Below are 25,192 nucleotides of genomic sequence, written 5' to 3' on the forward strand. Positions count from 1 at the left end.
ACCTGGTAACTATCGGGATCTGTAGTCAGCAGAAGATCTAATAAGGACGGCATGTGGCTATCCACATCCGGGAGCCGCGTAGGCGACTCAACCAATTGGGACAGACCATACGCCAATGCAAAATTATGCACAGATCGCCCTGCGTAGTCTGTGGTACGTCCCCCAAGCCATTCGGCATTGTGCCCGTTGAAATCACCCAAGACTACGATTTCAGCGGAGGGGATCTGTGCAAGCACGTCGTCAATTGCCGCTTGAACGCAGCCCATGAGATGATCGGTTTCTGCGTTACCACTATGGGACCTGTAAACACACGCATAGATGCGGACACGGTCCTCTAAATCTACGCGCAGCCAGAGAGTAGACAGGTGCCTACCCTCAAAATTGCCGAGACGGCGACAGCAGACATCCTCCCTAACGTACACACATACCCCGGCATGAGGCAAAAAATTGTGCTCAATATTGTACCCGGGGTACGTTAAATATGACGTATCGCTAGGTCGAGATATCTGCGTCTCCGTAAGGAAACACTAGGCCTGCTGCGCCGTCTCAAGGTGGTGGTGGACGGCGTTTAAGTTGGAGTGAATTCCCTCGATGTTACAAAAGTCCACATTAAGCGTGGATCGGGGTGCCGTGGTGTTGCTGCCCTGTTTATCCTGTGACATACACGGTACTGTGCCCTCCCCAGAATACGAGGGGCAGCCCGAGCGCGAATGCTCGTTCAGAAGTCCTAGAAGCCTGATTGGATATTTACAACGGAATGCTAAGATGGTATGAACCTTAGATTAAGGATTGGTCTCCGCTGCGCTTCAACTAGACACCACAGGCGTATTCGCAATGTGCGGCGACTAATACTACGTCAAGTGGGCGTACTCGAGCCAGTTTCGAACAATATGTGACGTTGGCGTGCCTCATGTTCTGTTAAACTTTGTTAATATTTGAAACTAAACTGCCGGGTTGCGTAGTAAAACTTTTTAAAAATAATACTTAAAGAAATAAGAGAGACACTGGGATCACATATTATCAGTAAGTATTTTGTATTGTATTAATTTCAATGTTAAATAACACGAAGCATCTGTTACAAAATTTGAAATATGCCATTGAATACCACGCATACAAGCATTTAATAGTTGCAGTAATTAAAAAGTGAGGGGTCTTGGGTAGTGCGGTATCTATTGGAGCACAGCGGAGACCAATCCTTTATCTAAGCTGTGAGCTTTTTTTTGACCTTCACTGTTTTGGTGCTCATTTTTAACCAATTATTATAATGCTAAGTTAAATAGTATTTCAAGACAAGAATAAATAAATTAAAATTATACTTACAACATCTATTTCTTGATGTGTATAAACAACAAAGACATACATGAATGCAACAATATAATCGGCAAACTGCTTCTTAGGGACAAGGAAACCCAATCTGTTTTTACCGTTAACTTCAAATATAATAGTTACGCGAGCGCATCCTAAAAACAATAATGAACACATAACATAACATTAAAATTCCAACAAGCCCTTCATTTTCAGAATATAGGTATTGAAATGCCTAGACTTAAGGCTGCTATCCTTTCCTATATTTTTAACGGTTTATATAAAGCTTATATTTTTACAAAACATAGCGCTTATATTACTACAGAATATGAGAAGAAAATTCATTTTTTCATTACATTTTTATTTTTATAGAGAGTGCGAAAAATACACCAAAATACCCTATAAACTTTTATAGTTGGAGCCATGCTAATCATTCAATATAGATAAAAATTGTACAAAAATTTATTAATTGTACACCAATACTATTTCACATGCCATAGTTTTGTAAAGAAAATTGGATTATGTTTGTAATAAATTCAAAATGCGTCTAATTCTGAATTAAAACTATGACGATCTTGTACGGGAGAGGTAACCTAGCTCCGCTCGATTTCTCAAGGTCGTTGGCTCGGTCCCCAACCTTAATTCATTTACGATATGTGTGCAAGACGGACATTAAATATAAGAATGATTAAGAAATTTTTAATTTGGATGGTGATAAAGGTAGCTTTGTGTCATAAGTCTAGCAGTTTAAAGAATCTTAAAGTAGAAACAGTACGGAAGGAAAATATACGGGTACATAAAGTAGGAGGTGTTTACTAGTGGGAGGCTCCTTTGCACAGGATGCCGGCTAGATTATCAGTACCACAACGGCGCCTATTAAGCATTAGACTGTGTTTCGGTCTGAAGGGCGCCGTAGCTAGTGAAATTAATGGGCAAATGAGACTTGACAGCATATATCTCAAGGTGACGAGCGCAGTTGTAGTGCCGCTCAGAATTTTTGGGTTTTTCAATAATCCTGTGCGGTACTGCACGCCCTGCCCATTACAATGCAGTACCGCTCAATTACCATCAGTTGAACGCCCTACTCGTCACGTCCCTTAGTTTCATAAAAAAAGATAGTGTAGTCGATGATCCATTACATCCATTAACGAAATTCAATTAAACAGTACTATAAAAAGAATGTTACGGAAACGCAAAGCTTAAATATTTTTTCAATATTCTCTGGTCTCCGGATAGCCATCAAACAGAACGAAACACATCGAAATTTCATGTAAATGCAGCACTTCCCCGGGCGTGCTGTCTCAATTTGATTTTGCACCACCATGGACACATTATCGTGGCCCTATATCTCATTTATAATAAAATAAATATAAAATCTGTTTATTTCAGACTGTTGGCCCATAAGTGCTTTGCATAATTTAATTTAATTCAATGCAATTTAATTATTATAAGTAATAAAATTTAATTTGATTTTGATATAATTTAATTTCTCTAAGTTAATTTAATTTAGTTTAAATACTTGCCACGACATACTGAGCCACTAGCTATGTGTCCATGTATGTGTTTCCAAGGGGCAGTCAGGCTTATCAATAACCACACTCAACATGATTTTGATAATATCACAGTGACAAAAAACTTTTTACAAAAAGACCTAAATACTTATTATATATTAAAAACAAGGAATCAACAAAACCAAATAAATCTTAAATTATAAAAATAATATTAATATCCTCAAATCAATGACATTCTATACATATAGACAATGCACCTCATACAAAATCAAAGTCGAAATATGGCACTACCACAAATGACACCTTCGACTGCTGTGTCTATACATTTCTGCATTTACTCCAGTTTTTTTAAATTTTATTGGTCAATAGGCAGCAATGGAAACACTATTTCAGTTACAGCTACATATTTTGAATTTAGAACCCGGTTTGGACAGTGACATCAGTGGAGTAGCAATTAGGTATTTTTTTAAACAGAGACGAAAAAGAGGGTTGCTTTTCAGTCGGAGGTTTTTTACGTTTTTCATCAAAAAGCACACTCATATTATAAAGGGGAAAGTTTGTATGTTTATTTATTGGCTTGTCTATATATTTTTTACTTCGTTACGTTCTAAAGGGATTTGGATTTAATAAGTTATGGTATTATTTAATGAGAGAAACTAATACTCAAATATAATATTTTTATTTAGATGAAATAATCAGTTAAACTGGTTATTTAAATGTTCCTTGAATTAAATAAAATTTGTCTCTACGACTTATATATCTTTTCCAGGGTATCATTTTAGTACCACTACTCCTGTTATTAAAAATCAACTCTCACAAACAATTTCTTCACATAAGAAACATATTAAGATTTATAGCTATGACCTAGGAAGAAATATGGGGTTGATTTTGCATAAAATTAGTAACGGGCAGTTAGTATCAAATATTTGTATGCCAGGGGCAAGTTACTATCAAATTATAAAAAGAATTCTTAGTGATACTCACTGCTCTAATACTTCTATTATTGTTATGATTGGGAGAAGAGGGAATTTAAATAAAAATGTTCTACAAAAATTATACAATGAGTTAAATAGTTTAAAAATAGAAAATCTTATAATAATCACACTGCCATTCATACAGGATTTGCCACAGGAAAACAAAGCAAGAGACAATTTGAATAATATGTTAACCCTATTGTCTCATTCAAATTATGTGACATATAATGGTAATTTATTATGTAGTAACATACACATAATTGATATTAATAATATAAGTAATCATAAATGTAAAATGTTGACATTTGATAGGTTACACCTATCTAATTTTTATAAAAGACAGATAGCTAAATCACTATCCTTTTATTTATTTTATAACTCAGCCAATTATTTGGCAACCCGGTCCCCTGCTTCTATTGAGCAGCATATTTGGAATAGTATTTTTGAAGTCGGTTGTTTTTTTTTTCAAATTTTTAGTGAATCTGAACTACACTAACTAATAGTCTGTCTAATTTTTTGTAGATCTACTAAATTTTGCAATGCAGCAATGAACGTAGGCGCTTTGTTATTTTATTACAGACAGAAATTCTGCCACAGATCGCACTCTTACAATTACTTGACCATAACGACGTTACTGTAGGTGCCTAAAATATCCGATAGCATTAAAGAGATTTGGCCTATGTATGCATTATATATATGTCGTTACTTTACTCTTAAGAATTGAAGACTTCCGTTACTTTGTTATGGATGCCATAAGCAGAACCTAACCAAACTACCACCAAACTACCTTTGAAGTTTATCCTTTCCTATAAAAAAAGAATTATCGAAATCGCGAATAACTCATATTCGTAAATTTGTTACGCACATACTTGTAGCAAATTTAAAACTTTTATGGTTTTCTCATAGTTTTCAATGTCAGATCTGGATCAATTTGCCATATATATGACTTATTAAGATCGGTTCAACCAGTCCAAAGCTCTGAGGTAATAAACATATAAAAGATAGCGATAAATTGAGAACCTCTTCCATTTTTGAAGTCGGTTAAAAAGAGCGACTCTATCGTTTTTATTTCTGAATGTGTCCTTTCATCTTCCATTTCTGACAAGCGGGTCTTGTATGAGGACTTGTCAATAATATTGTACCATATCTAATGATAAAATATTCGTTTTGTTAAATTACTTCCGCTATTTGCATATCAATCTTACATTAATAAAATAACCTTACCTATGATAAGTCACACCATCTTTTTCTTTATTATTAGTATTATTTGTTAATGTATTATTTAAGCACTTTTGATAGCACATTTAGGCTTGTTGATTGACGCACAGCTGACACACGACTCAGGAGAAAAGTGTGCTTAAATTGTCTTTAAGCACACTTTTGCCGTTCCGTTACCAGACTGCGAATGATATGTCCATATGTATAGAATGTCATTGCCTCATTTGATACTAAATAAAATAAAATAAATGAAATAGATAGCCCAAAATTCCCGTTACTTCTATTCAACTACTTCATTTTTAATTAACAAAAAAATAATTAGTTGACAGTAAAATACAATTGAGTAACATACAAAATTTCATCAAATTGAAGAAGCCGCTAAACATTGATTTGAAATGGGAGTTCTATCCCGGTCGTGCCGGTGGGATTCAGTTGGGCCCACATGGACACAACGTAACCTTATATATAACCTAACTCCTCCGAAACTCCTCCGAATTGTATGAAATTTTGTGTGCATGTCGGGTAGATCTGAGAATCGGCCAACATCTTTTTTTCATAACCCTAAATGGTAAGGGTGACCCCTTAAATATTTTCTTTTAATTTTATTTTATTATAATTCAGCATTAAAAATCTTCTAAAATTCACCCGTCTACGATCAACACCTATTTTTGTATTGCGATTTTAATTAATTATTCTATTCCATCCACAGATACGGAATAAAGTTGCAAGATGGCAATCTAATACAATAATTATTTTAGTACGAAAAATTTTATGTAGGAGATATTTAGTAGGTCTGAGAATTGCCCCTCATCTATTTTTTAAACCCGAAAAAATTTTACTTATTGAAATTCTTTTTTTTTTTCTTTATATGGCAATACAACGATTGCTGGGTCAGCTAGTATGTGTATTTTTTTTTATGGAATAGGAGGACAAGCGAGCGTACGGGTCACCTGGTGTTAAGTGATCACCGCCGCCCACATTCTCTTGCAACACCAGAGGAATCACAAGAGCGTTGCCGGCCTTTAAGGAAGTGTATATATAATACGAAAGTGGAAGTTTGTATATAAAATATGAACTCACCCCCATTTCTATTTAGCGGACTAGCCCACTCATCATAATCAATGGTCGCGTTAACATCAGAAGTCAGTTCAGGTAGTTCCATTGGAAAATTTTGATCTAAAAAAAATAAGCAACAACGTTAGCGGGTTTGATAATTGTGGAAAATAATATAGCGTAGGACATGTTGATATTGAAGATAATATAGAATTAGTATTCAAGCAAGTGCTTGTATCAGGAAGGAATGTCCTGCCTTACATAGATGAAAATTATATAAATTCACTAAAAATCAAATTTTACAAATTGATAAATAAAATAATTTTATCAAATTAATAATCCTCGAAAAATCTACGAAGTTTGAACGTAATCTGGCCGTTTAAAGTGGGTCAAAATGATTTGGATACAAACAAAAGCTAATAAAAAGCGTGTAAAAAGTAAAATCATTATATTAGATATTTTTTTTTATGATAGAGCAGGACAAACGGACGTACATGATGTTAAGTCATCACGGCCCCCTTACTCTTTTGTAACAACACCAGCGGAATCCCAAGAGCGTTGCCGACCTTATAGGAATTTGTACGCATCTTTTTTGAAGGTAACCGTCTTGTATCGTCTTTTAATAAATATATTGTAGAAAATGACAGGGGAAGAGGGGGAAGATGTCTATAAAAGGCGATGTCTCCCTGGCATCGACACTTGACAAGGCGCCTAACCATCCCAACATCTTGGTTAGGAAGGCATGCGGGTACACCCCCCCTCACCATAGTCTCAACCCAATAAGACGTCCCAGACACGTCACGGTAGACCCGGATGACGACATCACCATCGCGAACGCGACACCCACACAAACACCGACACAGACACGCACACACCGCCTTCGCAGGCGTAGGCGCGGTCAACCACCGCAAACCACTGGCACTCGTCACTCTGACGATGGCCAGCGGCCCGCACCCTAGATACACCACACATTGTTTTGATACCCGACGAGACGTTAGTCCTCGTCCTGTAATCGTTTCACTACACTCACTCACACACGGACTGACTGACGGACTGACATACACCACTTAAACAATCACAAACACACTCCACAAACAGACACAAACACAAACATGCATGCACACAAACATTTACACTACTTACATACATACAAACATACATACATACAATCATAAACACATACATACACACTTACATACATTACACAAAACATCACCACACTCGCCGGCGAGTGTGTTCTTATCACCTTTTCATCTTTCATCTTCATTTCATCTTCATTTTCATTCTCTCTCCTTCCCACAAGCACACAGCCGGTCTGAGGTTCGAGTCTCCTTAGGAGACGCCCCGCGACTGTTGTTGCGTAGTCTTTGCGGCCTCCTCGGCCCACGTCCTACTTCGCTGTGAAAGCCAGGGCTGCTAACAGCACAGAGGAGGTTTTAGTCGGTATGGGGCGGACGCTAACGCGGACACTCGAGTCCGACATATTACGCCCCGTTCCAGGGCGTAAATACGTAACAGTATTTCCTCCTCTCAAAAAAAAAAAAAGGCATCGACACACTTCCACTGCAACCGTTGACGAGTTAGGCTATTCTGTCTGGTTACTGTTTGGATATTATTCAGTCTGTCATAATTCGTAATTTATTTTTACAAGCTTAGCTTAGACCTTTTTAATTTTACAGTAAGCTATTTAGATGTTCGCTTGTTTGTACATTTTAATAGGTGGTATTAAAATTTGTTATAAAAAACCGAAATGATCTTATTTTCTAGAATATTTTTTCTTTACAGAAAACTCATGTACAACTGCACTGTTTGGGAATGCGTTATATCCAGATAAAAATTCTTCAAAGGACAGGATGATAGTCAATAGTTTTTGGCGTGTCGAGCCCAGTTGGAATTCGGTGGTAGCATTCAAGATATCCAATTTGGTCTTACCTTCCAGGTGAGCACGGAATTGGGAATTGTTCGATTTTTGAGACTAAAATTAAAACAAATCACGGTAGGGTACTTTATTTTTTACTATCCACGTAAATGATCCCATGAAAAAAAGCCAAAGAAATCTTGTAAAAACTACATAAAAATCCGTTCTGAAGTTTTGACATGTGTGCTATCAAAGAGACAAAAGATAATACCAGAAACCGCTGATTTGTGTTCTTTTACTTTTATTTATTTAACTTATCATAGCCCACTTTCCCTTTCTTACTTTTCTTGCAATAGACATTGGATTATAATACCATGCTAACAAGTATGTAAAGTTTGATATATTACTTCAGAAATTTGATGTATCAACTTTGGATCATTGTTGACCCTACTGATATTCGAAGTATGCAGTAACTATAGAAGTAAAATGTGTTTAGCATGAAATTGCAGTGAAAGATACGTAGACCTTAAATGATACTGACAATTTCGCAATAAAATCTTACAATATTCATACATAATATATACTCAAAGTCTAGTTACCATGACATGCTATATAAATCCAGCCACAAGTTATACCATGGATTGTCAAACAAACAATCGCCAATTTCAATAAAACTGGAGCGACATGACTCTGAAAAAAATATTCAAAATATTATCGTATCTTTATTCATTTACTAGCTGCCCCCAATTTTATTTCGATTGTACTACTATATATAAATATAAATAACTATGAAACAGGCATATCACTTTTACGCAAAGCGAATATAAATAAAATATTATTTCATTACTCATGCGGGATAAGTATTATATTGGCGCTCGCTGTTGCGGTTGAAATTACATGAGTGCATTGAGTGCTAAAAGTTTACATGTCGCACGCAGATTATACTTGGCACACGTAAATTTCATATAATGACTGAATTGAGTTTCACGCCTCTGACAGTTTAATTTAATAAATAAAATTATAATTTAAGTTACAAAAGTTTAAAAACGAATATGGAGTCGAATATAATACACAAATTGTCGCATTTGTAAAACAACATAGTATGTGCAACTCGTGCGACGTTGCCGATTGCACACGAAAGCGAAGTTAAACGCACGATCGTAGCGAGTGCGGTCATTCGCTTGAGTGATACACATTAATGATATCTAGATTCATTTATGTGTATTATAAATAAAGTTAACATTTATATCTAAAAGAGTACAAGGCTATAGCAACGGTTGTAGCTGAGTCTTGCTGAGATGAAATTAAATACAGTATTTTAATACCTTAAAACCTCGGCAAAAGATTTTATGAAACCTATAAAGACACCACAACCTTAATAATCTTGCCAATTGACACTTCCACGTGCCCAATATATCGGTGAAAAGTGGTAACACTATCGACAATATATCAATATAATATTGCCAATTCTTAAACATTCGAAACATTACAGGTCTTTCTCTGCACTGTCCATTCACAACAACCAATTCAATCTGTAATTAAAAAGAATACTTTTAGTACTCAGCTACTTGAATACGATTTAAAATACATAAATGCAATTAATATTTATTTATATAAAAAAATATAAATAAAAAGATTCATATAAAGGAAGCAAAATTGAGGTATGGATAGCATTTAAAATATCGAATATAAATTCAATCTAAATGTGTCAAAAATACTGATGGATGCAGTGTTGAAATACTTCAAATATTGAAAACGGTGACATAAAAATAGGAATTTCATTTACGAGTTATTCAGAACGATTAGTATTATAAATAATTGACGAACAAATTTCTACTGAAGTAACAATTTTGTAGCTCACTTTATATTCAACATCTGGCAAATATTTTATTTCAAATGTTGACACTCGAAAGTAAAAGTTAAGGAAGTTAAAAGGGGTTTTAATATAAAAAAAACCATCAGGTCACCATCTACCACTAAGACTAGCCTGCTAATCTCTTCCATCTAGGTTAGTTTGACGTCTCTGGGACGGATCAAGGAGTCATGGTGTGACCGCCGTCTAGAGCTCATTTCGCTAGCTTTGCATCTTCAGTATTTTTTCGCCCAATTTAGTAAACTATTCTGACACTTTAATAAATACTGAATTTTAGTTGCTAGCTTATATTATATTATATATATTATAGCCACTGCTATTAGCTCATTCTAAGATTTTTTTGCCTTCAATAAGTTAATTTAAGGCAAAATTAATTTCGCGCTGCTTCGTTTGGTATTAAATAATTTGATTAATAGTCCTCAATAGATTATTTATCACCCTTTTAATAATTATCCTGACAAATACTTTTGAGATTTAGTGACTTAGCTAAAACGAAAAGTTGGAAGAAATCTTAGTGAACATAACTTTACATCGCGCTTATTTAAAAGAGAGAAGATGTTTATAATCCCGTGTGCATCGAAGCAGACGTTACAAAGTATCCTAGTTTTGATCGTCATACTTTCATTTATCAAATTCCATGATATGCACAATATTGGAACCCATTCTAGATTATGTAGATCGTTAAGATTTCTTACCGTATAAAATTCTGATATCAAGTACATGCAGTGTAGAATATCAAACATGATAACAAGCCATTCGATGATCATTAGTTGGTGATAGGTTACAGTAACTGCCATCAACGTAATGCAAGACGATGCAAAAGGGCCAAAGAATAAAGTCAAATACAACCAGCGACTGTAATATGAACCGGATTTCGCTCGCAGAATTTCATTCTTCCACTAAAAGAGAAACACATTTTTCTGTGAAGGGCTGGATCAATTGGCGTTGCGTGGAGTCGTCGCTTCATTGTGTTTTTTCTACCGCATTTATCACGGGGAGTGTTCCGAAGAGCTATTTTACCTGATTCTTGCCGCCAAATTCCAGCTTCGCAAGACACGCCACAAGTTAGGATATCATCCCCACCATCTGGATGTGTCGTGGTAACCCACAGTGCGGTTTTCAAGAAGTTTTTGTTGCACGTACTACAAAGCTGTGGAATGAGTTGTGCGGTGCTTCCGGGACGATACGACATGGAAACCTTCAAAAAAAGTGCGTACACTTTCCTTAAAGGCCGGCAACGCTCCAGTGACTCCTCTGGTATTGCAAGAAAATGTGGGCGGCGGTGATCACTTAACACCAGATGGCCCGTACCCGTACGATCGTTTGTCCTCCTTATCCAGAAAAAAAACAAGGACTCGATCTAACGTCATCAGATGATCAAAAGTCGATAAAAAGAAAGCTTCTCAATAATCGTAATCCTTTCTCATCTCTTTTATGCATTGCTTTGAAGACAGTGACAAAATACACTTGATCACGTATTGCGTATTGAGAAATGGTCTGGGCCACATATTACCTACAAAAACGGTCTTCTTCAATAATTGACAACTTCCTTTCTCATTCAGTCGATTCTCAGTCAATTATTATAATATAATCACATTTTTAGAATATGCGATGGAGAATAAATTGTAAAATTCTCCAAAACTCGGGCTTTGTCAATTTCTGCTTAGTTATGCCACATGAGTCATATGTATGAGTATGCCTCATGTTTCTCATGTGGTTAAGCGTAGATACGCTCAATTAATGATGAGATTGAGCTATTATCACAGGTGGTATAATTTGACATAAATCGCTTTTAAATTACATCAAAATCCTGCCGGAAGACGTTCACTACTGCACAAAGGCCTCCCCCAAATATCTCCATTACGATCGCTCCTGCGCTGCCCTCATCCAACCTATTCCGGCGATCTTCGATCAATTTAATACTCTTGCGATATTTCAATATGATTGTTTCTATCAAACTTACGGGTAGTTTTATCATCTTACGTCCACGAAGAATGTATTGTATTGTGTTAAACGGATCTTCTTCACATATTTTATGAACAGCCATAAAGTCACTTTTCGCTTGTTGATTAAGCGAAATGTATTCACACGTCTAAAATTTTATAACAAATAAAATAATAAGTTCAAAATGTACTTTTTTTAAATCAATTACAAATACAACTTTAGAAGGGAATCCATTAATCTTAATCCAAACCTCACACGGAATTCTGAAAGTATGGGACCCTAATCAAAAGCGAATTGGTTATCATAATCCATTTCACAAAGTCAACGTTAGATAACCTTTACTCTGTTAGAAGCAAAGAACTACCTATTCTCTAGTTTTAAAAACTCTAAAATTTAAAAAAAAAGTTTGGCTTGGCTAGTTTGGGACAAACCATTTCTTTTCGACTGAAATGCTATATAACCTAAAAGTTCACAATACATGATCATTAAGAAGCTTCAATTGTAAGGATAGTAGATCCTGATAACTAACGTGTGTATAATTAGAAGAAGTACAATTCCAAACCTTATTATCGATAATATCTTGAAAGTCTTTAATTGTTATCTGCAGTAAGTCAGCATAATTTTCAGCAATAGCTGTCATACGGACTGGTCTTGGTTTGTTGCCATCTAGCTGACCGAATATTGATCCCTGTCAATTCAAGTCAATAGTATATAATTACTATAATATACAAGTAATATGATATCATAATATTATTCTTAATGTTTATATGAGTACAATGAATTACAAAAATGCAGTCTCTTGGGTCGGTTTTGATTTCTATTTCAAAGTATTTGTTGTAAGTCGTTTCCTGGAGAGCAATACATATTATATGATACCATACAAAAATACTTATATTGCTACTTTCAGATATTTATGCCAACATTCTTAAACATACATATATTTATTAAGTTCCGATTAAATTGAATTCTTAGAAAAATTCGTATTATTATCACTATAACTTGTATGTAAGCTTTTCAATGTAGCCTACTCAATTGATGCCAATTCAATAGAATTTGGATAACAGGACGCCACTCCCTAAGCAATTAGAGCAAAATATCGGTCTACTAAGCCATAATCGAACCAATAAAGATATATGGCATTCAGTTATAGGACATAGTAAGAATTCGCAATATCAAAATTTTAGAAAGATTCATAAAAGATTAATATGGTGTATAAATAAAATAAGAAATATATATATGTACCTTAACAGTCGAACAGGTAAACAAGGCTTAAATCAGGATAGAATGAGATATCAGGAAATACCTGAATATCACTAAAATACGCGAGGCTTATGATAAGAGACATCGCCAGCCTCAGCGATAGGTTTGCATTGATAGATGTGACAGCTGTCTAGATAGTATAGCTGTCATCAAAAGAAATTGTATTTAAATAAATTCAAATAGATTAGGAATTCTAGGAGTTCTCGTACGGATTCCCACAGCGCAGAAAAGAAAGGAATAAAGTAGGATCTCAAATAAAAACAAACCTTTGTCAGTATAATTGTATTGGAATCGTCTCTTTTAATGGTAATCACGCCTCTATGTACGATGTAGACCCAGGGACTCAGATCCATCTCTCTCACAATCACTTGTCCGGGCAGGAAGTACCACTGAGTCGCTAGGCTGACCAGTTGTCTTTGTAACGCTTCACCTCCATGTAGTAAGGTGTCCGTTGCTTCTATAGTTCTAAAATTATTGATACATGATGTTCAAGCTAATAGAACACAATATTTAGAGGATTTTGAAGCGGTTGAAAGTATAAATTTTGACAACTTTAATTATTTTATTTATTTATTAAACAACAGTGCATCTATCATTACAGGTTTGACTTTACCCATTACGACAGAGTATGGAAAATATATAAAATTACATATTATTATAAACATATTGGTAAAGGAAAAACTTAAGTTATTAGAAAATGTTATTCTTATTGAACACAAAAGGAACATGGGACGAAATTGCTTCATTTATTACGTACAAATATGCGCGGATGGAACCGTAGTATGAATATCCATTTGTATGCAAAGAAAATACTTTTAAAAGGATTAAATCAACTGTTTTCTTATTTATTTCTAACTTGTTCTTTATTATTTTGTTTTTCTGTTTGTGTAGTGAATATTTTGAATACAAATACAACAATGTCTTTTTTTATGAAAATAAGTGTCGAGACGTGCAAGACGTTCAACTGATGGTAATTGATACGCCCTGCCCATTACAATGCAATGCCGCTCAGGATTCTTGAAATACCCAAAAATTCTGAACGGCACTATAACTACGATCGTCACATTGAGACATTTAGTGCTCTTTAACTAATCTTATAAGTCGTAGCCGTGACGTCACCACTATAAGACTCGCTGTTCATAGTAAGACATATAATACGTTACAGAGCTATTTTTCAAAGTCTACGCCTATGCCACTCGAAGCCTCACAATTGTAAATATATTAAAATAATGTAGCTATAATATAAAAGTCCAAGACGAAGTTGATATTTAACATAAATTTCGGATAATATTAATTGATATATTATATCAAAGAAATCATTGAAATCAGATCAGAACTTATCTTAATCTTTTGATACTAGTACATTATTTGATGTAAGAACTTACGCTTTATAAAAGTAGTATGCAAGATCTTGTCGAAATACCACACCAACGCGTTCATTCATTAATTTATGTATATTTATTCCTTTTGTTCTGGAAATGATCTTTGTATTTAACATTGGATTATTTAAGAAACATAATATAATGAATGAATAATAAACTAATCGGAAGCACAATATTACTATATAAGTCGAAGACGGTCAAACGACTCTTTCAAAGTCACTTACGGAATATAATTATTGTAAGTTTCGATGCGCGATGTCTTCGGTGACGAAATAGGAGCCCCAGGTTGGTCCTCGCACGCCGCAAACAGTTATGTTTTTGGTTTTCAAAGTCGTATGGACGTTTATTCGACGGCTTATACGGTCGGCAACCTCTTGTGTTTCAAGAGAGTATGGATCATACTTGGTGATCACTTACCGTCAAGTTATACTTCTTTAGGCGCGTTATGAAAAAATGATGAAAATGAAATTTTAAGATGCGCGCGCATCACTGTAACAAACAAGATACAGGGTGAAGTTGGTTCCTAAAACTTTCTGACGTTTACGACATTCGTTTTTTTTTTTGGTTTCTTCGTCCATTATTAGGATAGGCAAAGGGTTCAAGCCCGTACAGCCGCATTCGTTATTTAATAATTAATTGTCAAAGCCATCGTTGCAAGGTTGTTCTTTCTACAAACGTAGAATAGCAAGAGGAATAAATAATTTTAAGGATTTTTGCTTTGTAAGGCCAAAGAAGAATAACTTCTTTCTGGGATACATTACTTGGATCTAGTACACACCGACTTTTTTTATATAAGAGGGCAAATGGGTAAGAGACACATGTGATGGGAAGTGGTAAGGCAACCGCCCATGGACATCTGCAACACCAGGGGCCAAGAGATGCGTTGCCGGCATTTTAATTTTGGAGTAAGTATGCTCCTATCTTGAAGGTCCATAAGTCGTATCGGTTCTAAAAAAACAGCAGCCGGTAATTGATTTCACAAAGTGGCTACGAGGCAAGTTTCAAGCGAATCCGCATTTTGACGTGATGATCCTTTGAAGACGGATGTATGTCATACCTGAACCACCAATATCTGAAGTGGTTAACTGCCTGAACAATAATATGCTTCTCCACTCTTTCGGCTTCCAAGAATCTTCGTAACTGCCGAACTCTGTGTTGAAATAAGGTGTTACCACGAAAATTCAGTACGAGAAGTGTTAAAGAATAGCACGTTATAAACCTGAAAAAAATGATACGCAGAATATCAAGGAGCATTTTTTTCTTAGCTTTCCTCACTTCTTTCTTTATCCAACTTACACAATCTAGTATATATTTTTTTATTCTTACTTAAAATCTATTTTATTTTTCTACAAATTATTAACTGCCATTTATCAGATGCCATCCACTTTGAACTTTAAAGGCATTCGATGATGTGCTAATCAAGAATCAAGAGTGTCTTTTGCATAGTACAGTTACTCTGTGGATCCGTACTTTTAAAAGTAAAAGCAACCCGCTTATGATAATTTCTTTTTGACGGCCTGTCATCTATCTGTTAACACGTGTGAAACGTTTAGCCCCTTAATTTTTTAGTACCATCATGACCCCTCAACATTTATTTCATACTTTACATAATAAATACTTACACACGTGACTTAGAAACCTTTCAAATATTTCATTTTTATTTTTTATTATATATTACAATTATTAGAAATTTTAGTTTTTAAATTGTTAAAATTACTGTCTTATAAACGTAGTTAAAATTATGAATGTTGTGGTAGCTTATAACTGAATTAACTCTTATCCATATCCATATTATATTTTAAGTTTAAGAGTGTAATTTATTAGTTGCCCAAATAAATAAATAATATATACTAGTCAAAACAAAATAAGGGCCACTTGATTTTTTCGACCTCGTTAGCGATAATTTATTTTTATGCATTCTTAAGTAGCTGATTATTTATCGTGGTGTTACCTTATTTGTTTACACACATTTTTTTGAGTATTCCACCTGCATAATTGTTTAAAGTGGGTAGTTTTTGATAATTTATTGGAAACACTTGATTCTACCCGATTTTAAGACAGATTTTAACTCAGTCAAATTGACGATTCTGTCAAGAACACTGTAAGTTTTGTTTAACTAGTAGCTGAATTAACATTTTAAGAAAGTTATGCCGAGAATTCAACGTCATATGGACTTGCGTACCGTAACTAGGGCCGTAACATTGCCTCAAGAATGCCATGCGCAGCGTTCTGTAGCGTTACATCTGGGTTTTTCCGCGAGCGATCAAGAATGCTTGGAATCGTTTTCAAGAGACTGGGGAGTCTAACCAGGAGACGAGGATTTGGCAAAGTTTGAGCAACTACCGCACAAAAGGACTGCTACGTGCGCTTAACTGCGCGCAGAGAACGCTGCAGCACAGCCCGCTCCTTACAAAACCGTTTGCGGCAGGCGATCGGTACACGCGTTAGTGATCAAACCATGAGAACTCTTTTAAACGAGGATTAGCAGTTCTCCAGGAGACGCGTAGTGCGGATACCATTAACAAGTGCTCATCATGCAAAGCGATTATCGTTCACAAGGCAGCATCTTGCATAGGATATGAATGATTGGAGGATAGTATTGTTTACGGATGGGTGCAAAGTTAAACTTTTTAGTGATGACCGTCGCATTAGGGTCTGGAGGCGTGAAGGTGGAGAAGGTGATTTTCGGATGCTTGTATCCATGAAAGTGACAGATTTGGGGGCCCCAATGTTATGGTATTGTGAGGAATCTCTCTGTTAGACAGAACCAAGCTGGTAATTCTTAACGGAGGCATAATAACAGCTCAACGTTACATCGAAGAGGTCATTAGAGGGGTCTAAGGGGGCACATGGGGATGTGGTCTCATATGCACAGAGAATCGGTACAAGATTCCATCTGACGCACGATAATGCTCGCGCTCATGCAGCTAGGGCCACCAGAGAAGCCCTAGAGGAGGCTGAATTACAGGTGTTGCCCTGGCCTGCAAACAGTCAGTATCTCAACACCATTGAACACATGTGGGATTTACTGAAACGCAGTGTTAGACGCGCAAACCAACCCATGCACAATGAAAGACAGCTAATAAACGTTCTGAAATGCAGCTGAGAACAAATTCCTCGAGAAACAGTGGTACACCTGGTGGAGAGTGTACTTTCTAGGCTTCTAGAGTGCCTTAGAAAACGAGGAGGGCTTACTAGGTATTGAGGAAAGTCATAAATCAACCCACATTTTATGTTTTTGTTTTTCAGAATATTTTTCCTCACTAATTATTTTTGCAAAAATGCAATTTTTTTTAAAAAGTTGATAAAAGTTCTATTTTTAATTGTTTGCATCATTATTTTATGCTGTCTACAATAAAAATCGATTAATTTATCCAATCGAATCATTTAAACCTCGAGAATTCATGAGAAGACTGTAAAAACGTGGTGGCCCTTATTTTGTTTTGACTAGTATATATGGATAATCATAAAACCGAACTTAATACTCCAATTAACAAGAAATATATTTGTGCAAGTTTTACCAGAACAGTATTCCAAGAATCACAAGGGTAATTCCAACGCCGAAATTCTCGCGATCTATTCGGAATCTGCCAAGATGGAACCTCATAAGTCCACATTGGGCCAGATTGAAACTTTCAGCATACACCTTCAAATTAAGGATAGGATTATTTCTAGCAACATTTTTTGATTTCCAGAAGACAAATTATTTCGGCATATAAATGATAGTTCCACCGTGAATTCTTATTGTATTATTATACACGGCATTTTTTTAATATCATTCTCCGTGTGAGTAAAGGCTCTGGAATATTGTGAGACCAGAGATGCAAATTGACATGACGTAGCTGACTTACAAAAACTGTAATTATTTTTATATTTGATTGAATAATCTTAGAATAGCACGGAATGTGCTGAAGATAAATAAATAAAATAAAAAATAAAAAAAACCTTTATTGCTGCTTTTCCTTACAATTAGTATATTAACTTATTTATTTATTTTATTTATTTATTTATTTTAAGCAAACTTTACAGCATTTCTATTCTACAGATTAATTCTATAAACTATATTCATGTATTGCCTTTAACAAAGTTTGGCAGATTAAATTATAATGAAATAATAACCCTGACAAATAAATGGTAAGTAATTATATAAAATAAAGCAGAAAAAGTCCTGAATAGTGTGTGCTTGTGATACATGATTATTAAATAGATATGTGTATAGTGTGTATGAATATGTGAGAGTGTTATGAGTTGTGAGTAGTGTGTAGTATTCAGTCTAATGGTCATCGTTCTCAGCTTGGGACATGTGCTCGATCACTGAGTTAATAAATTTATTACGGCAGATGAAAAAAATGTCAATATCTTTAAAAAATTTTTCGTATAAATTTACTATCCTGTGCAAAACAGAATGTTTGCAATAATTAGTACGTGGTTGGACAACGTCGAAAAGACGTCTAGTCCGTGTATGTGTTGTACTGGCCCATACTCCGATCCGTCCGGTCAGAAGCGAACAATCTATTGCAGAGTTAGCCACATCAAATAATAATTTCATGTCTGCTACTTTCCGTCTATCTTCAAGGGTAAGTAGACTAAAATATTGAAGTCTATCCTCGTATTCGTCCTTTCGATGTGTAAAGGATCGCTGAATAGACTCTAATTGAGATATGTAGGTAACATACGATGGGGACCAGATCGGTGAGGCGTACTCCATAATGCTACGAACATAAGCGAAATACAAAATTTTATGGGAGGCAATTTTTTTAAAACTTTTAACATTTCTATGTAAAAATCCAAGCATTCTATAAGCTTTTTGTGTTATGTAATCATAGTGACAAATGTACAAAAGCTTACTATCCATCATTACTCCAAGATCACGGACGTGCTCAACTCTGGAAATAGTGGTACCATTAAGAGAATAGTTGTGAGTGATAAAATTGCGTTTTCGGGTATAAGTGATAGTTTGGCATTTGTTGACATTTAACTCCAGTCGATTAATTCTACAGTAATCTGAGAGTCTATAAAGGTCTGATTGAAGTTTGTCGCAATCAGCCAAACTATTAATGGGAAAAAATATTTTTTGATCATCGGCGAACATTAAAATTTTGGAGTAGATGAAGCAAGTCTCAACATCATACAGATAAATATTCAAAAGCAGGGGCCCCAAGTGAGATCCCTGTGGTACGCCAGAGGGTATGCGATCAAAGTTTGATTTAATGATTCCAATCCTAACTGCTTGTAATCTGTCCTTTAGATAAGAGATCAACCATCTCAGAAGGCCCATTAATTTCGATATTAAGATACCATGGTCAATACGGTCAAAACATTTAGAATAATCGGTGTACACAATGTCAACCTGAGAGCCCCCATCCATGTATTTAGTTACGCAGTCTGTGAATGCAGCGAGGTTGGTGACGGTTGATCTCTTTCGCATAAAGCCGTGTTGAGAGGATGGAATGTAAGCTGCGACAGCTGGATACAGCTAGTCATGGACAACGGACTCAAATAATTTTGCAAAAACTGACAATATTGATATAGGTCTATAATTTTCAACTTTTTGTCGTGAGCTACTCTTGTAAATAGGAATAATATAAGCTTCTTTCCATTTATCGGGAAAGACGCCTGTATTAACGGATTGCCTAAAAATTATAGCCAGAGGTATTGCAAGTACCTCTGCACATGATTTTACAAATAAAGGAGGAATACCGTCACTTCCAGCCCCTTTGTTAATATTTAGTTTACACATATATTTAAGAACTATATTTTTAGAAATTTCTATGGAATTAATTGTGTTAATAAAATTTGTCTGCAAAGTAGGAAAGTTAATGTTATAATTGTTGGAGTTATGAGGTTTATTGTACACTGAGAGAAAATATTCCGAAAAGCTGTTACAGACCTCTTGGCCACCGTCAGCCACAATATCGCCATATGATACCTGGGCGGGCAACCCCTTATTATTGCGCAAAGCGTTAGTGTACGACCAAAAAAACTTAGGATTACTTTTAATTGAATTTTCACATTTTTCAATGTATCGAGTCCAGCATTGTTTTTGAATATATTTTTGTCGTTTTCTAAGTACGGCAAATGAATCATAATCTAACTTATTACTAAATCTTTTCCATAGGCGATGGTATTTAGCTTTTTCTTTAATAATTTTTATTGGGGGTTTACTAAACCAAACCGGGTAACGGCGGTCATTGGACATTGCTTGTGGAACCTCGTCATCAATTATGTTCTGTAATACCTCATAAAAGCTTGTCACCATGTCGTTAATATTGGTGCATTTAAATAAAAAGGACCAATCTATAGAACATAACCGAGATTTAATGACGTCATAATTAGCCTTCTTAAAGTTGTAAATTTTATAAACTGGATCCTTTAGTATATTTTTGTTTAGTAAGTTAGGTATTTCTAAGTCTAATGCATATACATGCGTACTTACTTAACACCTAATTGATTTAATATATTCTATTATTTGAACTATCGGCTACTGGATGTTTGTGTAGGACAGATTGTCTGTCGACAAAGGCCTCCTCTAAAGGTTTCCACGTATTCCTGTCTCTTGCTAAACGGGTCCATACCGGACCAGCCACTTTCTTTAGGTCATCTTCCCATCTTTTGCTTTGTCTGCCTCTATTTCTGTTGCCATCTCTTGGGTACCATTCTGTTATTAAATTAGTCCATTTTTCTTTACTTTCTCGTAAAAAAAAGTCGCCGTCGTTAAAGATAGATAAGAATCCTCAAAGCATGATTACATGTACCGAGTAAAGTGGGGAGACAGCAAAATATTAATTATCGGTACTCGGCAGGAGTAGGGTAAGGGAGTTGGTTTTCATATTATGCATTTTGCTTTTCCTATCGAGTTAGCTCCGTTTTGATCCCCTTGTGTTTCTGGCTAAGGCAACCGTACTTTTTTACTTTCACCATCAGCACTCCACAATCCGCAATTTTCATTTCTTCTGCAATCGACACAAACGCCGCTTCGCTGATCGATTGATTGAGTTCAAAAACAGTTGCAGTTTGCAGTATTTATATAAACAAAGTTATTGTTTCGTGATCCTACTTACCTATCTGGTTTTATTAGTGTAACTTTTTTATTAGTGGCTTTTGTCAGCGCGTGGTAATTACCTGTTTACCCGTACTCAGTGGCGAGCAATGATCAAATAAATCATGGATATGGTGTAACGGAAAAAATAATGCTTTGACACATCTAGGAAAGTTAAAAAAAAACTTATTAGTAAGGCGCCGCGGCCGGCCGTTAATATTTATTTTTATCGACTATCGAATTGTGTCACTTTATCGATAAAAGGTAGATAAGGCATTTATTTTCTCAAAATTGACTCCTTTAGAATTCCGCACGCAGAACCAAAACTCCGCCGAGGGCACTTCCCCGTCACTGTATCCTGTACGTGTTATCAGGTTATCAGTCTTTCCCACTAACAACAGAAGAAATTGCGAAAATAATTTTACTCTAATATATAAAGTTCTCATATCACTGTGTTTGTTACCAAACTCCTCCGAAACGGCTAAATCAATTTGTTTGAAATTTTGTGTGCATAACGGGTAGGTCTGAGAATGGGCCAACACATATATATTTCCTACCAATAAATGATAAGAGTGACCCACCCCTAAATATTTTTTTTATTTTTGTACAATTTTTTTATTATGATTAAACATTGAAAATTACAACTTACAATTTTCACCTTTCTATGATCAAAACCTATTTTTGGATCGCGTTTTTCATTATTCTGTGCCATCCACAGATCCGCAATAGGGTTGCAAGATGGCAGTCGAATACAATAATTAATATGTAAGTACTTATGTGTACTTATATTGGTAGGTCTGAGAATCAGTCATTATCATATTTTTTTTTATTTTACTTATTGTTTTTTTTTACTATTATTTTATATGGCAATACAACGTTTGCTGGGTCAGCTAGTTATAGTACCTATTATATTGTTTTTTCTAATCATCAATTAAATTTAAATTTAAAATTTTACCATATGTAATTGATCCAATGTAGGATTTTCATCTAAAGGTATAAAACTTGGGATCCAACATTCGTTGCGACGAGTCATTGTTACAAGTTGACCCGCCGCATCCCAACCGAAGTCAATACATCTGCTGACAAAGTAGCTACTAGTACCTAACACCACCAGCATACTCAATATGTGGAACTTTAGTATCTGTAAGAAAATACATTTAGATAAGATGTATTTACTATCTAAAGTAGCATATTTTTATTAAATCTTAACATATAAAATCTTTTATCATAAGATTGATTATAAAATCAATCTTATATAAAAAGGGAAAAATGCAATGTAAAAGTAAGATCTTTTTACTAAAATCACATGGACTTACACCAATACTTACAGTTTATAAAATGTTTGTCTGTCTGTTAATTCCGGTTATATTTACTTAAATTTTAAATGATTGCGAAAATTAAAGTGACAGTGGGCAGGGCACATAGCTAGACGGACAGATGGCCATTGGGGTAGCAAAGTCCTCGAATGGCGACCACGTATCGGAAGACATAGTGTTGGTAGGCCCCCCAAAAAAGATGGACCGATGATCTGGTCAAGATCCCCGGTTTGATGACCTCCCACAGCGCAGGATCTTTGGGGAAGGCCTATATCAAGCAGTGGACGTCTTTCTACTGATACGATGATGATGATTCCTTTACTCAATTGATTTTGACGGTACTTTCGAACAAATGGCAACATTAATCTAAGAATAGGTTTCGTGCAAAATATTATACTCCAATGTTTTGGTCAAACTGTCACGTAATCGACATCAACACGAGCAAAGTGGCGGCTGGCTACTCGTACTTTATTGAAATCGTCTAAATTTTTGGAAACACTTTCCATATAGTGATAATTGAATAAAAACGCATCCATAATATCTAATATCAAAGATGTATTTAGTTATATCATTAGGTGAGGCTTTCGTTAACATGAGCCTTACAATCAAATTAACTCTTAATAGTTTTGTCCTGACATGAGTTGAGCTCTGCCATCAGCCTCAGGATACATATATTTCACAAAAACAAAATGGTATTCCTAATAAATAAGTTATTCCTATACTTCATTTTAATTTAGTTATACTGTGGGGAATATTACTGGCTTGGCTGCGTATTGCAAAATTAGTAATACATAAATAAAATATAACTAAAACATACCATATAAAATGCAATATTCTTCGTTGGCGAATCTGCTATATAGTTGAAATAGCCAAGCAACATGTACAAATGGGCAAACTTCATAATAGTGTTTAGTAAAACCTCATTGCTTTCATCAATATTACTTGGTAGTATGATATTCAGGATGAGATACATTGGGGCACATCCTAGAACATCTAAAATGAACCCACGGCTCAAGTAGTGTTTCCAACATTTACCAATATGCGTTACGAGGATACCTTTTTCATTGTAGAAAGCCAGCTGAAACAAATAATTCTGAAATTGATAGCGGAAAGATTGAAGTAAATCTTTCCGTATCAATCGGAAATATAAATTTTAACATAAGCAATCGCAAAAATTTAAGTGCAAATGGTTGTGTACAAACTTTATAATATTATAATAATTACACATAAAAGATAAAAGATTAAGATTTATAAAAATATTTTGGTTTTATTTCCTCTCATTAATATAATATATGTCTGTTAAGTAAACCATGTTTTGGGTAAATATTATTGCGAAAGACATTAAAGATGATAAGCAAGCTTAAAAATAGAAGGCAAGGCAAGATAGGAAAAGGTATTTCAGAAACGCACAGACAAAAAATTTAACAGAGTGAACTATTATTGTTGCATCTAAAATATCAAAGTTATGTGAAATTCCTTTTAATTCTATTCCCTTAACATTTACATCTCTTGCAATCCTGAGAAATACACCTGACAAAATAATATTTTTATCGTATTTTTTTTTAATTCTGTGTACTTTATACAAGCAAGTGCAACAAAAAAAAATACCAAAAAAACAATCGGCTTCACAAACTATATTCCAAAACAATAGATATAATATTCACTAAAAAGTATAAAAATTATTTTGTATTTTTATACAGTCTAATTAATTAATCTAATTATTGTTACGATTATTGCTATTTCTGGAATTGGTGTCCTCCCGTCGCGCGTGCGACTTAAGCACATCTCACCTTCAACTATGTTTGTAGTTACAAATTATCTTTACTGTAATGGGACCACTCGGAACCAAAAAAATATCTATTAAAATTGGTTCACCCAGTCGAAAGTCCTGAGGCAACAAATATAAAAAACCGACAAATTGAGAACCTCCTCCTTTATTGAAGTCGGTGGAAAAGTTGTTCATGATTCATGCTTGATTAACGTTACTTTCTTAGTGAATTAATTCGATTGCAACATTCTTTTTGTGATAACTACTACATGGTACAATAATTACAAAGCCACATGCTATTAGGTATGCCAAATTACTTACAAAGCCTTTTATGATAATATCCACAATACCAATGACATCACAGAATACCCCAATATAAGTTAACGGAACCCTCACGACAGCGCCACTTCCACCTTGAAAAAAAACATCAAATAGTTCAAAGAGCTTCAATCCTACTACGAGATTTTGCCGAACCAAAAAATAATGTAACTGGTACTTATGAAATTCGGAAAATATATTATTGTAAAACCATTATATAAATTTCCAACGAAGATCAAGGATGCAAAAATACACTTATGTGCTTAAACTTAAGGTTATGCTTATTTCCTTTCCAGAATGATATCGAGATAGAACCGTTTACAAAGAAATGTGCAATTTTTCTTGGCTCAGAGTTTTGAATTTTAGTAACTGA

The 25,192-nt window shown here is 34.9% G+C and overlaps 1 protein-coding gene across 4 annotated transcripts in view; it reads right to left on the bottom strand.

Annotated features, from left to right (window-relative positions):
* LOC126968456 (potassium voltage-gated channel subfamily H member 3-like) overlaps positions 1-24,268 on the bottom strand; it is a 38,536-nt gene extending 14,268 nt beyond the window's left edge. The window contains exons 1-14 of one of the 4 annotated variants that reach the window (XM_050813500.1): positions 24,144-24,268; positions 23,551-23,811; positions 22,373-22,558; positions 17,900-18,024; positions 15,436-15,597; positions 14,382-14,468; positions 13,263-13,461; positions 12,299-12,424; positions 11,756-11,884; positions 10,488-10,691; positions 9,245-9,451; positions 8,519-8,609; positions 6,089-6,184; positions 1,321-1,460 (exon numbers count right to left, since the gene is read on the bottom strand). In XM_050813500.1, coding sequence (XP_050669457.1) covers positions 1,321-1,460; positions 6,089-6,184; positions 8,519-8,609; positions 9,245-9,451; positions 10,488-10,691; positions 11,756-11,884; positions 12,299-12,424; positions 13,263-13,461; positions 14,382-14,468; positions 15,436-15,597; positions 17,900-18,024; positions 22,373-22,558; positions 23,551-23,706 — 1,908 coding nt within the window. In that variant the 5' untranslated portion in view covers positions 23,707-23,811; positions 24,144-24,268. Of the gene's footprint in view, positions 1-1,320; positions 1,461-6,088; positions 6,185-8,518; positions 8,610-9,244; positions 9,452-10,487; positions 10,730-11,755; positions 11,885-12,298; positions 12,425-13,262; positions 13,462-14,381; positions 14,469-15,435; positions 15,598-17,899; positions 18,025-22,372; positions 22,559-23,550; positions 23,812-23,935; positions 24,053-24,143 lie in introns of those variants that run through there. The other 3 variants (XM_050813501.1, XM_050813502.1, XM_050813503.1) reach the window with 3 other exon arrangements.
* Positions 24,269-25,192: the final 924 nt, after the last annotated feature.

The sequence above is a fragment of the Leptidea sinapis genome, chromosome 15 (genome assembly GCF_905404315.1).
Source record: "Leptidea sinapis chromosome 15, ilLepSina1.1, whole genome shotgun sequence".
NCBI classification, from domain to species: domain Eukaryota; kingdom Metazoa; phylum Arthropoda; class Insecta; order Lepidoptera; family Pieridae; genus Leptidea; species Leptidea sinapis.